The 13,224-nt window shown below is 27.1% G+C and overlaps 1 protein-coding gene across 1 annotated transcript; it reads right to left on the reverse strand.

Moving 5' to 3' along the window:
* Positions 1-751: 751 nt before the first annotated feature.
* LOC100164839 (kynurenine--oxoglutarate transaminase 3) lies at positions 752-8,142 on the reverse strand. The gene is made up of 8 exons (XM_001951341.5): positions 7,832-8,142; positions 6,911-7,072; positions 4,870-5,020; positions 4,571-4,807; positions 4,239-4,485; positions 1,687-2,040; positions 1,435-1,598; positions 752-1,362 (listed from the first exon to the last, which is right to left on the reverse strand). Coding segments are annotated over exons 1-8 (1,398 nt in total). The 5' UTR covers positions 7,834-8,142; the 3' UTR covers positions 752-1,281.
* Positions 8,143-13,224: the final 5,082 nt, after the last annotated feature.

A 13,224-nucleotide genomic window follows, 5' to 3' on the forward strand; every position in this document is an offset into this window, starting at 1 on the left:
ATTATTTATTTATATATCTTAAAAGTATTTAAAACTAAGTAACACATAATTTAGATTCTTTTTTTTTTTATTTCTGGATATTTTTTTGGATGATCTATTTTGTTCTCTTTCGTATTGCCTCTAAGGAACTATCTAAGTTAGTTAAAAATGAACTTAAACAAACCTCACATTTTGTAGATTTAAGTAAACGGCGGCACATTATTATTAAATACTTCTATTTGTGAGTCTCCCTCTCCAGAACTCCAAAATAATATAATTTCTTCTTCTTTGAAGTGATTTGAACAAACAAATGATCTTGTGCTTAGTTCAATATCCCTTTTTGGTATAGCTTTTTTCCATTTATCAAAATCTGATTTTTTTGTAGGAGCTTTAAACATTGAAACCTAATATGATAAATTATATTATAAGACCGTAAAGCATATGTAACCAGTGCTTGAATTCTAGTAGGTTGAAGTCTTCTTTTTTAATAATATTTTAACATAGGTAACCCTTTAATTATATTCTAGTCAATAAGGTAGGTAGGTAGGTATATAATTAGGTATCTGCAGTTACATATATTTCTTTTCATTTTTGCACCACTGTACATTTTTTTTTAATTTAACCATTGGATATATCCAATAATTATAATTTCAAAATGTATATAATGATTATATTTTAATGGTTTATTTACCTTATCCTTGCAATATGCATAACCAGATTTGCAATATACTATAAAACACTTAACAATTTTACACAAAAACAATTGAAAACATTCAAATAAATAAACAATTTATTATTATACTTTGATTTCGTTATGATGAAAATTGTATTACAATATAAAATATAATTCATATTTTGTTGTAGACAAAATATAATACGTACCTACCTATAATATTAATATAAATAAACATTTTAGTTAGGGTCAAAAGACTATTACGCAATCTAGTGGTGAGAACCTTCTTAAAACATATTTCTCAGGACACGATTTTGATAGTCGTACATATACCTCTATAATCTACCGTGGTTTACATAAACAGGAGACCTTAGGTCTAACATCATGTTGCCTGTTGGTGCGTAGAAACGTTTCCATGTTTTTTGTAGGTTCAGACTTCAGATCATAGGGAAACAAAACCCCAATCAGCTGATCGAGTGTCACTTCTATATTGTTCTATGCTTTAAACTATTAATTAACAGATGTATCCTACAAATACAATAATTTACTAGAGTAAGAAATTACAATTCTTTCTCAAGTATAACATTTGATGGTTAATCTTTAATTTATTAAAATGTTCATAAAATATTTTAGAGTTTAGACTTTTGTTCTGATAAATTGCGTGTCCATGTTGTTAAAATGTCTTCTGCTTTGTTCAAAGTTTCATCTTTCTGTTAAATAAAATAGGTTTATATTTAAAATTTACAAAAATAAATGAAAAAAAAAAAACAGATAAATATTACTTTAAAAAAACAAAAACGCAGATAATTTTCAGCCATATTTTTGTGCGGTTCTGAGTAGAATGCTGAAAACGGTATTCCTTGTAGCTTAACATTCTTAGAGAGCCACTTAACAAACCTAAAGTCCTTGTATTTATCAGTTTCTGAACTTAAATCTAATTTATTTTCTGAAACATAAAAGGTAAATAAGATAAAAGAAATAGTTAACATATTATACATAATGTATACCATTATCATTAATGATTATATACCAACCAAAGTTCGTCCAGTTTGAAATCATGAAATATCCTCCTTCAGGCATGATTGGTTGAAGGCCATTGTCTTGTAATATTTTAAAGAGATATTGCATTTTTGGTTTCAACTCTTTTGACAAATTTTGAAAATAACTCTCTGGTGTATTAAGAGCATTGATTTCGTGTTCAAATCCTCTTGCAGTAGCTTCCTGAACTGTTGTTGCACACGTATAAATTGCAGTCTGGTGAACAACACATAGATTTTTTATAAAATTAGCCGGGCCATATGCCCATCCAAGTTTCCAACCAGTCATACTAAATGTTTTGCCCGCAGATCCAATAGTAATTGTTCTTTCCCACATGTCAGGAAGTGTAGCTGATGACAAAAATAAATTTGGATTATTCTTTAATTTAAAAATGGTATTTCGCAAAATGTTGAATACAATTTATACGTGACCTAACCAGACATTACGTAGAATGGTCTGTAGATATTAAAAAAGATTTTTTTAATTATAAGTAACTATAAATGTATTGCAGTACTTATATTTGTATTTTATGTAGCAACCAACAACAACAAGTATGTAAGAAATTTAAATTGATGCCAGTTAACAGTTTTATTAAAATTATTTCCTTGAAAAATAATATAAATTATACAAATGTAAAAAATAGTAACATTTTAGTTTAAAAATTGCATTTATTCTACCATAGTACCTACCTATATCTAATAAATGTTGAATAAATAATATAAAATGTTAATTATTTGAGTTTAGAATTTTGAATAACTTATTTAATAGAATCTATAAAAGTATGAAACTACCTAATTATAATTTTTTAAATATTACCCTTAATGACTTCTTTAATTCAAAAATATTTTTGAAGAGCAATATACATTTTTATTTTAAAATGTTTATTAGCAGTTATATTAAAAATGTAACTGCCTACCTATATTATAATTAAAGTTTTATACTTTTATTGATTTTTTTTTTGCCCTGTCTATAATTAGTCCTTTTTACAACAAATTATATACTGTATACACAATAATTCTAAAAAAAATCTCATATCTAATATTCTTTGTCAGATCTGTTCATCACAAACAACAAATGGTACCCAAATTCTAATGTATATGTTTGGTTTATTTTTCTCTAAAATTTTAAAGTTTAAAAAATATTATTTTTATCATCTAACTATATTATATTTGTCTAGGTCGCGTACAAGAATGTATTTCCAAAATAAGTCTATAGACTACAACTTACAAGTGTTATCTGTAATCTGCTTGATGCAAAACAATGCGGTAAAACTTTAATAGAGATTGAATTTTACTATTTAAAAAAGGATGTGATTTCACGGCAATGATAAATTATTCATTCTATTACATTTATATACCATATACCATTTATATACCTATCTACGTTTAATAGAAATATATTCACAGCAGAGCATGACGCAATGACGCTTTATTATAATAAAATTGAAAAATGTCAACATGTTAATATGACCCTATTATGATAAACTTATTAGTTATTACCCCTATGACCTATACATAAATACATAATTTTCTATTTAAAACATTTGTAATAGGCCATGAACAAAAATCTAAAATAGTAAAATTAATTCCTATATTATGCACGGTTTATAGTTGCTACTGGGCTAAGCTAATTTTGTCTTTGGAATATAAGTCTGAAAGGTGATTTTCCCCGCACTTGACACAGCTGGAAGAATAATGGTGTGCTCAGAATATATTAACTTGGTTAGTGGTATTGGTAAAAAGATAATATTTTGAACATTAATTCTTTGTTAATTAATAGTAATATTACACCTATGTAATGATGAAAAGTCTTAAATCTAAAAAACTTATTTCAATTCAGGAATAATAGGGCCTGTGTAATTTTGATATTTTTGAATTGTTATAAGAACAATTAATGAGGAATCTTTTATTTGATTTCAGACCTTTTTGACCAAGAAACAAATATTTTATCAATATGAATTTGTCAAATATTGTACAGACAAAATAGCTTAAAATGAGTATACTATTATAATTGTTTACAGAAAATTATAATTTACCTATATAAGTACTGGTGGAAGGTTTAAGTTTCTAAGATTAATATATTTTTAAATAAATAAATATAAATTAACATCATTGTAAAACAAAATTTAGAATCTAAAATAGCATTTTCATAAAATAAATATAAAGATCATATCAAGTCATTTTTATGATTATAATTTTCTGAATTATTATAAAAAATAAACAAAAACTGATATTGTTTAAATACTGTTTTCTGATGGTTTTTTAGATTTGTGAATTATTAAGAAAACTGTTGATAAATCCTTACTTTTATTCAACTCAAATAAGTAGGCACCTAACCCTAATAATAACCAATTCTACAATCTTTTTTTTAAAGATTTAAATAACATTTTTTGCTCCAAAAGTTTTTAGGTAAACCTAACCTAACCTAACCAAGCACATAATTTAAATAAAATATAGTATTATCATTTATCATATTATAAGGGGTTTAAGAACATTTTTACGATTTTATAAAGAATAATAAGTGTAGGTACTACACAAAATATAATTACCCATTCTTATATGTTTAGTTGGTTCGTACACCAACCATTCATATACCTCGTCGGAAATAACTAAAACATTATGTTTTTTTGCCAAATCTGCAATCATTGTTAACTCGTCATAATCAAATACTTTTCCCAATGGATTATGTGGTGTATTTATGATGATGAGTTTGGTTTTGGAGTTGAATAATGATGCCAGTTCTTCCGGGTCAAGCTTCCAATCATTTGCTTTAGGTATTGATGCATTTGGTCTCGTCTTTAAAAATAATATAAAATGTACAAATTATTGATTGTGAATTATCAACAATTTCATATTTGTAATATGTTTATAATATTCTCACATTTCTTAACGGTATAAATCTAGGAGTGCCACCAGCAGTACGTACTATGGGCTCATAACAGTCATAAAAAGGTTCAATGATAATTGCTTCGTCTCCTTCTTCTATATTACTCTGTATGGCACAATAAAGCGCTTCATATGCTCCAACAGTCACCAATATTTCATTTGCAGGATCAATTTTTCGGTTAATCAATTGTGAATATAAGTTAGATAAAGCTCTCACTAAACGCATGTGTCCCTAGAATTAAAAAAAATTTTTTTTGAATTTATGTTATTTTTAAATAATTAATATAACATTACAAATCCACGTGTGTATTGATTGAAGTATGAATTCTTTTCTGTAGCCACCTCAGATAAGAAATTTGAAAACCGTGATGGTGGGTCATAATCTGGAAATCCTTGTCCCAAATTTAAACATTTTGTTGTTACAGCTAATTGACTAAATTCAATCCTTTAAAAATACATGTAACTTAAATAGAATATATTCAAAATATAAAAAATGTCAATCGTCAACAAAAAATGAAGTGGTTGTGTTTGTAATAATATTTATATAGAGTAGGTATCTTTTTTGTTTTTTTTTTTTTGTATTGAACCGATGACGCAGCGGGATCTGTTTTCACATTCTTCCGCAGCGCAATAGTGTCCTTAACGGTTAAGAGGATACCAGTGAACTATTTGTTTTTTCTCTCTGGCCCACGCACAACATGGACAAAACACATTAACGCAGAATCATTTTTTCTATGTTTTTAAGTAATCTTAGAGTAAAATCACGCATTACAAAAAAAGATGGAGATTAATATTTTTGAGGGAATGACATACCGATTTTATATTTTATTGTTATTTGACTTTGTATTCGACTTTCAAAATAAACAAAAAAAATGATGTAAATTTAAATTATGTTTTAATTGTTTTAAGACAATATATTTAGACAAATTGATATGTCATTCCCTCAAAAATATTATTCTCAATATTTTTCGTAATAGGTGATTTTACTCTAAGATTACAGTTGAATAGAAAAAACTAAAGTATAAGGGTAATTATTTTATAAAGTTTTACTGTAGATTCTTAAGTATGACATTTTATTTTATTTAAAATGTTAACTATAGAAATAGGTGATGTTTTTATTTAATTAATTAATAATATCTTCAGTATAACTCTGTCATGTAAAACAAAATTGTTTAGTTAAAAGTAAATCTATCTTTAGAGTTAAAAGAGTGTAAGTGGACATCTAAATAAAAAGTTACAAAAATCAGTGCCGCAACAACTGCAGGAGCAGCCGGGGCAATGTCCCTGAATAGGGCCACTAATTGTTGGCTCAGGGGGCCCCGTTGACGCCCCGCATCCATTTTAAATTTTTAAACAATTGCATTGTAATCTAATGTTAAAATAAAATAAAATATACTAAATAAAAATATTTATTTTTATAATTTATTATGGTATCTAATTTGTTGTCAAAAACGGGCACCTATTTAATCATAATAATATCTATATTTATCTATAAATGGTCACTGGTCACTGGACAGTGAGCCTTCATATTATATTTTTTGGCTTTTTTAAAAAAAGAATCACCAAAATTATTTATTTTTTTATAGGTAACCTATAAAAAAATATTTTGTACATATAGACCTCAGGGCCCCATTGACTTTGTCCAGGGCTCCAAGAATCCTAATATAACACTATTTAACTATTTTTCTTTTAAACTCATTAGTAGTCACACTGATATTTGAGAAGATTGAGAAGAAGGTATAAATTCTCAAAAGTTATGTTAATAATCAATTAGTCAAATTCGAAAAAAATTAACCAATAAATTGATAGTTCACAAACAATATAGGTATTTAAGTCTAAAAGTTTACGGTAATATGGAAAAAAATATTACTGTACCTAACTCATTTGAAAAGAAGCTAATGCATTTTTTTAATACCATTTGGGTCACACATAATAGTATTGTATATTGATTGTACAACTTTAAATTTTTTTTAAATAATAACTTAATAAATATTATTTTAAGAATGCATTCTATACTATTTTTTTCTTTTGCACACTAGCTGTGTAGTGGTTTAGTCAATTACGCATCTGTATCAATTAAATTATTAAGCCAAGGTTAGGTTAAAATGGAAAAAAAACATTTTCAAAATTTTGTTTTAACTACAGTTATTAGGTACCTATGTAAAAATATGAATAATTGTTTTAATTTAGCTTTTATTTTTGTTTCTTTATGTTATTTATTTCTAATTGTATACAGACTAAAATACTGTCAAACCTTAAGCGATTAATAAGAAAAAAGTAGATATAGGCTTCCAGTATATTGTTTTAATCATAAACTTTGGTAACAAACACTTACCATACATTGTATACACCGGCTTCATGGCGAGACGGTAACTTGAATTTCTCAATGATTTTTGAGGTCATATTAACTGATGTTGATATTTTTTTCTTTAATAAACAATTTGTAATGGTTCGAAAACTATTAGCCCTTATAGTAGAACTAATGTACAAAATTACCCTTTAAACAAAACATAAACTTTAAATGTTTTATACAGTAAAATACAATAATACTCTCCTCAATTAATAAATTGTATTTCAATTTATAGAACAATTAAAGAGCGGCTCTTATTATTTCAAAATTTTTTTTTCTTATTTTAGTTCAATTCTAATTTTCATTATTTTCATTTTCAGCAAAATACTTTCCTAAAATGTTGTTGTATAATAATTATCGAATATTGAGTTTTTTACTTAATGCGTTGTCATTTTCTTAAACATATTGAATTCTGCTTGAGAGTATGAAATAAAAAATTGAAGTGACAATTTTTAAACCAAATGTTTATAGTGTTTTCACATACCTAATATATAAAATATAATACATATAAATGTCCATATATTTGGAAAAAAATATTAATACTTCTATAAATATTGAGTGCTCACTATTGAAGTAATCACTCACGTTACTTATTCATAGCCACCTAGATATATTATAGGTACCTATTTAAAATTATAAATCCAGTTGCATTATTTTACAAGTTATCTGTCATGCGAATGTGATAGGTACTTAAAAATATTATATAAAATCATAACTATATTATATTAATTATATTCACTTCTTGATATCAATCATAAGTGTATAGGTAAAATTAGAGAGCCTAGATAATTATTGTAATTAGATTATTATCTAGGCTCTCTAGGTAATATTAATTATTCAAGACACAATAATATATTGTGAATTTAAAACATTTTATAAATTAATTAAACGATTTAAAGAACTTACATATTGTACTACAGTACAAGAACAACATAGGTACCCACTGTCTGCTGCTAGTGTGGACACTGGACTTGTGGTTAATTTTTTTTTTGTACGTATTACCATTGATTATACATAGTATACTATATATAATCAATGGTACTACGTAGGTACCTAAGTACCTAACCTACTATAATAATTATATCTACATAAGACGATTAGAACATTTCAGTCATTTCAGAGCATAGAGTACGATATAGTCGTTACTCTACGTTTCAGAACAACATGATAAACTATTACGAGTTTATGACCCAAAAAGATAAAGCATAATATTATTTTATATTATTATTATCGACGAATAACAAAAAAATCAATTATGAGTCAGATTGATTACATAAACGCAGTTGTTTAACAATATTTACGGTTGTTGAAAATTACATCACCGATATGACGATCAATATAAATATAGTAAGTTATGACTTTTGACTTGTGGACATAATAAATAATAATTTGGTAGATACCGACCTAATATCAGTGGCATAATTAGGGGGGCGACGGGGGGCCAAATTCTGAGTCCTCAAAGGTCGCTAGAGGTTATAACAATTTTTTTTGGATTTGTTGAGAAATTATATTAGTGATAACTGATAAGTGATAACCTGTATCTTTCTTATAATGTCTTTTACATTTCTTTACATATCATATAAATATAATATATATTATACTATAATATAATATATATTTTATTTAATTGTGATAAAAAAAGGCTAAAATCTAAAATTATAATTTGTTTTATTTGATTATAAAAGTTTACTTTTTATTAGGAATAAATGGAGTGGCAATGGTAAAATAAAAGTGTTAATCTCTAAATTAGTGCAAGCATAACATAATAAGGGGAAAATATACATTTTGTGTTATTACTTTTTAACAGGGCTTAAAACCGATTGAAAAAAATTCAGTTTCGATTTTGTACACAGGTATTTTAGTTATTTTTTCCGATTTAAGTTTAAATTTTTCAATACCGGTATTAGGAAATTTCGGTTTCGGTTTTGAATTTAATACTGGTTTCCAATTTTTTCCGATTTAGTTTTTGATTTTGTTTTCGGTTTTAGTTTTTAAACGGTTTGTACCGGTTTCTTAAATCGGTTTCAAGGCCTGGACTATTTACGCTTATTCTTAGTTTATTAACTTTTTTGAATCGCAAGATCGAGCGTTCGAATCGCCTGTTGTGTAAAGTAAACTTTCCAATATGTCAAGATGCAAAGATTTAAAAAAAAATACCGTTTTTTAAATTATATTTTCGGTTTCGGTTTTAATTATAATACCGGTATCCAATTTTTTCCGGTTTCGGTTTTGTACTTAATACCGGTTACGTTACCAATCATTTCAACTTTTTTTTTGTTGGTGCCAACATGTTTGCAGGCCATTAAAATCATTACCAGGCCACATAGAAAACGTTTTTGTTTTTTTTTTTGGCGGGGGGAGGGGGGTTCAAGTGGGGACAAGAACTTATAACTAGAATATTTGTATAATTTATTTAATATGTCACATATATTAGTATGAAAATATCACAATATTGTTACTATTTTTGACGAACTATGTGGAGGTACTTTTAATGTATTTATTTTATATTGTGGTAAGTGGTAACCAATGTACAGTAGTATTTACACTTGGTAAATAAATGTATGGATATAAGCCACCTTTATAATAAAATACCTAACTGAACCTAACCTACATATATTTTCTCCCTGCATACTCAAAATATATAATATAGCTAGCTTAATAAAACCAGACATTTATTTTATGGGTACCCTTTTTCACAATGTTTGTGTCATAATTTTATCAATTATAATATTGTGAGACCACAAAACCACATCAAAAATTCTTGGAAATTAAACATTAGTAGGTACAATACATTTTTTTTTTAATACTGTAAAAATATAAAATATATATAGTAAATAACACTTAGGTATATCGGTGCTTATATTTATTGTTGGCAGGCCAAACGAGGCGTTTTAAAAAAAAAGTTGGTGCAAATGTATACCTGCACCCCCCCCCCCCCAATTGACGCCCGTGGGTTAGACCAAGATCGAAATTTACAAATCTTGTAGCTAAAATTGTATGAAATCTTCAATTTTTATAGCTATAAGGCTTGACGGTTGAATACAAGGTTCCTCATCAGTAGTTCATTCTGAAACCAAAAAACTAGTAATTAAGTACCCACTTATTTACATATTAGTAATGAAGACCGTGTTCGCTTACTCGTAGACTCGTTTTTTTGTATACAATGATTTATCATTTAATTAAAATTTAAAAGACATCATAGTAATTTATCTCAAAGACGAGATATACTTGACACCTACTGTACAAACACAGTACCTACACACCAGTTATAACCAGCTAGGTACTTCCCTCTTTTTTAATTATTTTTTTTTATAAATCAGTCCGAAATGAAAATTGTATAGGTATTAATGTTACGATGATATTTTATCATTATGTAAAAACATACATTTTTATTACCTACTTACAAATATATAAGTCATAATAGTCCTAACTATAATATAAGTAACTCGTTTGATGATTTATAGTGACTGGTCTGACTGTAATTATAATTCACTTGAATATGCATAAAATTAACAAATACCTAGCGAGTTGGTAATATCTGAATTGTACTACATTGATAACATTTTCTATGTATGTGATGATGAATATTCAATGTACCTGTAATAAGTAGATATTTAATTTAGTACAACTGTACAAGTACAATACCAATTACAAAATAATAAAATAGGTAGATTATCTTCGATAATAATAAAGCATAATATGTAATATGTATAGGCATAAATGCTGTCTAATTTAAAATTATTTACCTATATTTTATTTATTTTATCGTTTATTTTTAATAAAGATAATAAACAAACTAATTTAATGTAATGTCTCACAATAATAAATTTACAACTTCTTGGGCATATACTATTGTGGCAAAAAATGTCTAAATAATGTATAATGATAGCTCTTGTTACATCGTTTATATAAATTGTTTCAATCAGGTTATTACCATGTGTAGGTATATGTGGTTTTAAACGTCTCTAACCTCCATTTAAACTTTAAATAGGATGGCCAGGATGGGTATTAACTTGTCGGTAGGTACCTATATAGTCTGTAGACGGTTAAAGGCATAATGTCACATTGATTGAACATAATTGACAATATAATTATCAAATAAGTACATTTGGAAATCCTTCTAAATTAATTTTCAAACGTCCAAAATGTCACTATAGATAGGTAACAGATTACCTGCAGTTACTTACTGCACATTAAATGCTTATTGTTTAATACCAGCAACGACGTTATCAAATATAGATAGGTACCTAGTTTATTACTTGATAGGTAGAATTGATTCTATACATTGAAGTTTATTTTCAGAAGCATATCTCTGTAGTTTTTTTATCACATTTTATTCTGAGCTTAGTTGTTTTAAAATGGTTTTCTTTTGTGTCTTTATTGATCCTTCGTAGTAAGTGCTATAATCTTAATTGTTTAAAGGGGTTTCTGGTAGAAAATGTAGTGGAGTGTAGTTGGAACTTAGTTTGACAAAATTGGAGATACACGTTAGATCAGCCCATTACAAAAACCATACTTTTCTTTGCAAAAATTGGACATTTAAATGTAAAATCACAATTTTAGATAGGTATTCTGTTGTAATTAAAAAAATATATATTTTTCATACGCACACTATTTTTAATATTAGGCATATTATAGTATTTACTGTACCTATACACAATTAACTTTTCTAACTATTAAGATTATTATAAGCTATTTGCTATGAATTTATTCATACCGTCTACGGTACGTTGGTATTGACTTATATGTTACTTATATATATGTATATATATATATATATATATATATATTTTTTTTTATTTAAATTGATCACGAAGCCTGGCAACTAAGGCCATTAGGTAGCTGTTTTTTTTTTTTTTTTTGTTTGTTTGTAGGAGAGAAATATTATAGGTTTGTAAATACGTGTATTTTTGGTTTTGGCAGAATTTTCTAGTGGGCACATGTATCTGCGATGCCCAGGTGGGAGATGGCGGCACTTCTCTCCGGACACCGTGACATGCCCGAAGGAAAATGGCAAATGCCACCCGCGGCCGGGTTCGAACCGGCGCCAGTATGCGTCGCAACCGACGCCTTAATCCGCTCGGCCACTTATTTATATATATAATAGCAGTTAGTAATATTATATGAAATAATACATGCGGTTTTTTTTGGTAAAACCTACCGTAGTAGAGTACTACTAATAAAAAACTAAATTACTGCTAACGATATAATATGTATCTACCTATAATAAAAATATCCTACGGTCTCTACTCAGAATTTTTGTATAGGTACAGTCATTTATCATTAAATTTTTATTTTATTTATCTCCATTCGTCATTATTCATTAAATTATAACTATAATATTATATGAAATTAAATATTAATATTAAATTCTCAAATACTTACGCTCGTTTCAGATATAATCATTTTGTTTTTAATTTCATCAGTAAATTGTTTATTACCAATCAAACATTTTGAAATAATGTGAGTGAATAACAATTATAAATTAAAATGTTAGACATGTTTAGGTACACTCCTATTATATGGTGATTTCATAAATGAACCGTTCAATCACTTTGATTCTTCTGCCTTCAATATTATAACGGCGTCCACGACTCGTTCCATGTGTATCCAAGTTAGGTAGTGTTAAGTTAAGTTAGATTGGATATAGCTTTAAAGCTAGTGCAGTCAGTTATTGAATATATAATTAATTGTATGTTGACTGTAGATGGACATTTTAAAACTAGGCATCTAACTGTAACTCATATTTTAAGTCACATAACATATAATAAATATTTTCATGTTGTATTGATCTATATTCTATTTGAATAAAACGACTTTGGTCACACTGTCACAGAACTAAAAAAATATTAAAAAATATTTTGTTCAAAGAATCAACAAATAATAATTATTGTTTGTTGGTAAATTGGTATAATGAGTCCATAAACGATTTGCTGCTTTTACTAACTATATACCAAATTACTAATTTAATTTTCTTATTATATAAACCAAACATTTATTTTCTCGAGGGGGTAATTTTTCTAGCGCTAAGCCCTCTGAGACCACACTTAATTGCGCTAATAGGGTGTAGGCGCATACGATGTACCTATACATGTCATGCATAATGTATATATAACTGTTGTAGATATAATGCGATATCGTACACATGGTGGTTTTATATTCTCATTATTATTTTGCGCATGAACGGTAGCTTTTATCGTATAGGTACACACTACACTGACATGATACACAATAATATAATAACGCGTCTATGTTTGTAAAAGGTGTGTATACCTCGTGTATAGTTTTACGTAGGTATA

The sequence above is a fragment of the Acyrthosiphon pisum genome, chromosome X (assembly GCF_005508785.2).
Source record: "Acyrthosiphon pisum isolate AL4f chromosome X, pea_aphid_22Mar2018_4r6ur, whole genome shotgun sequence".
Lineage (NCBI taxonomy): Eukaryota > Metazoa > Arthropoda > Insecta > Hemiptera > Aphididae > Acyrthosiphon > Acyrthosiphon pisum.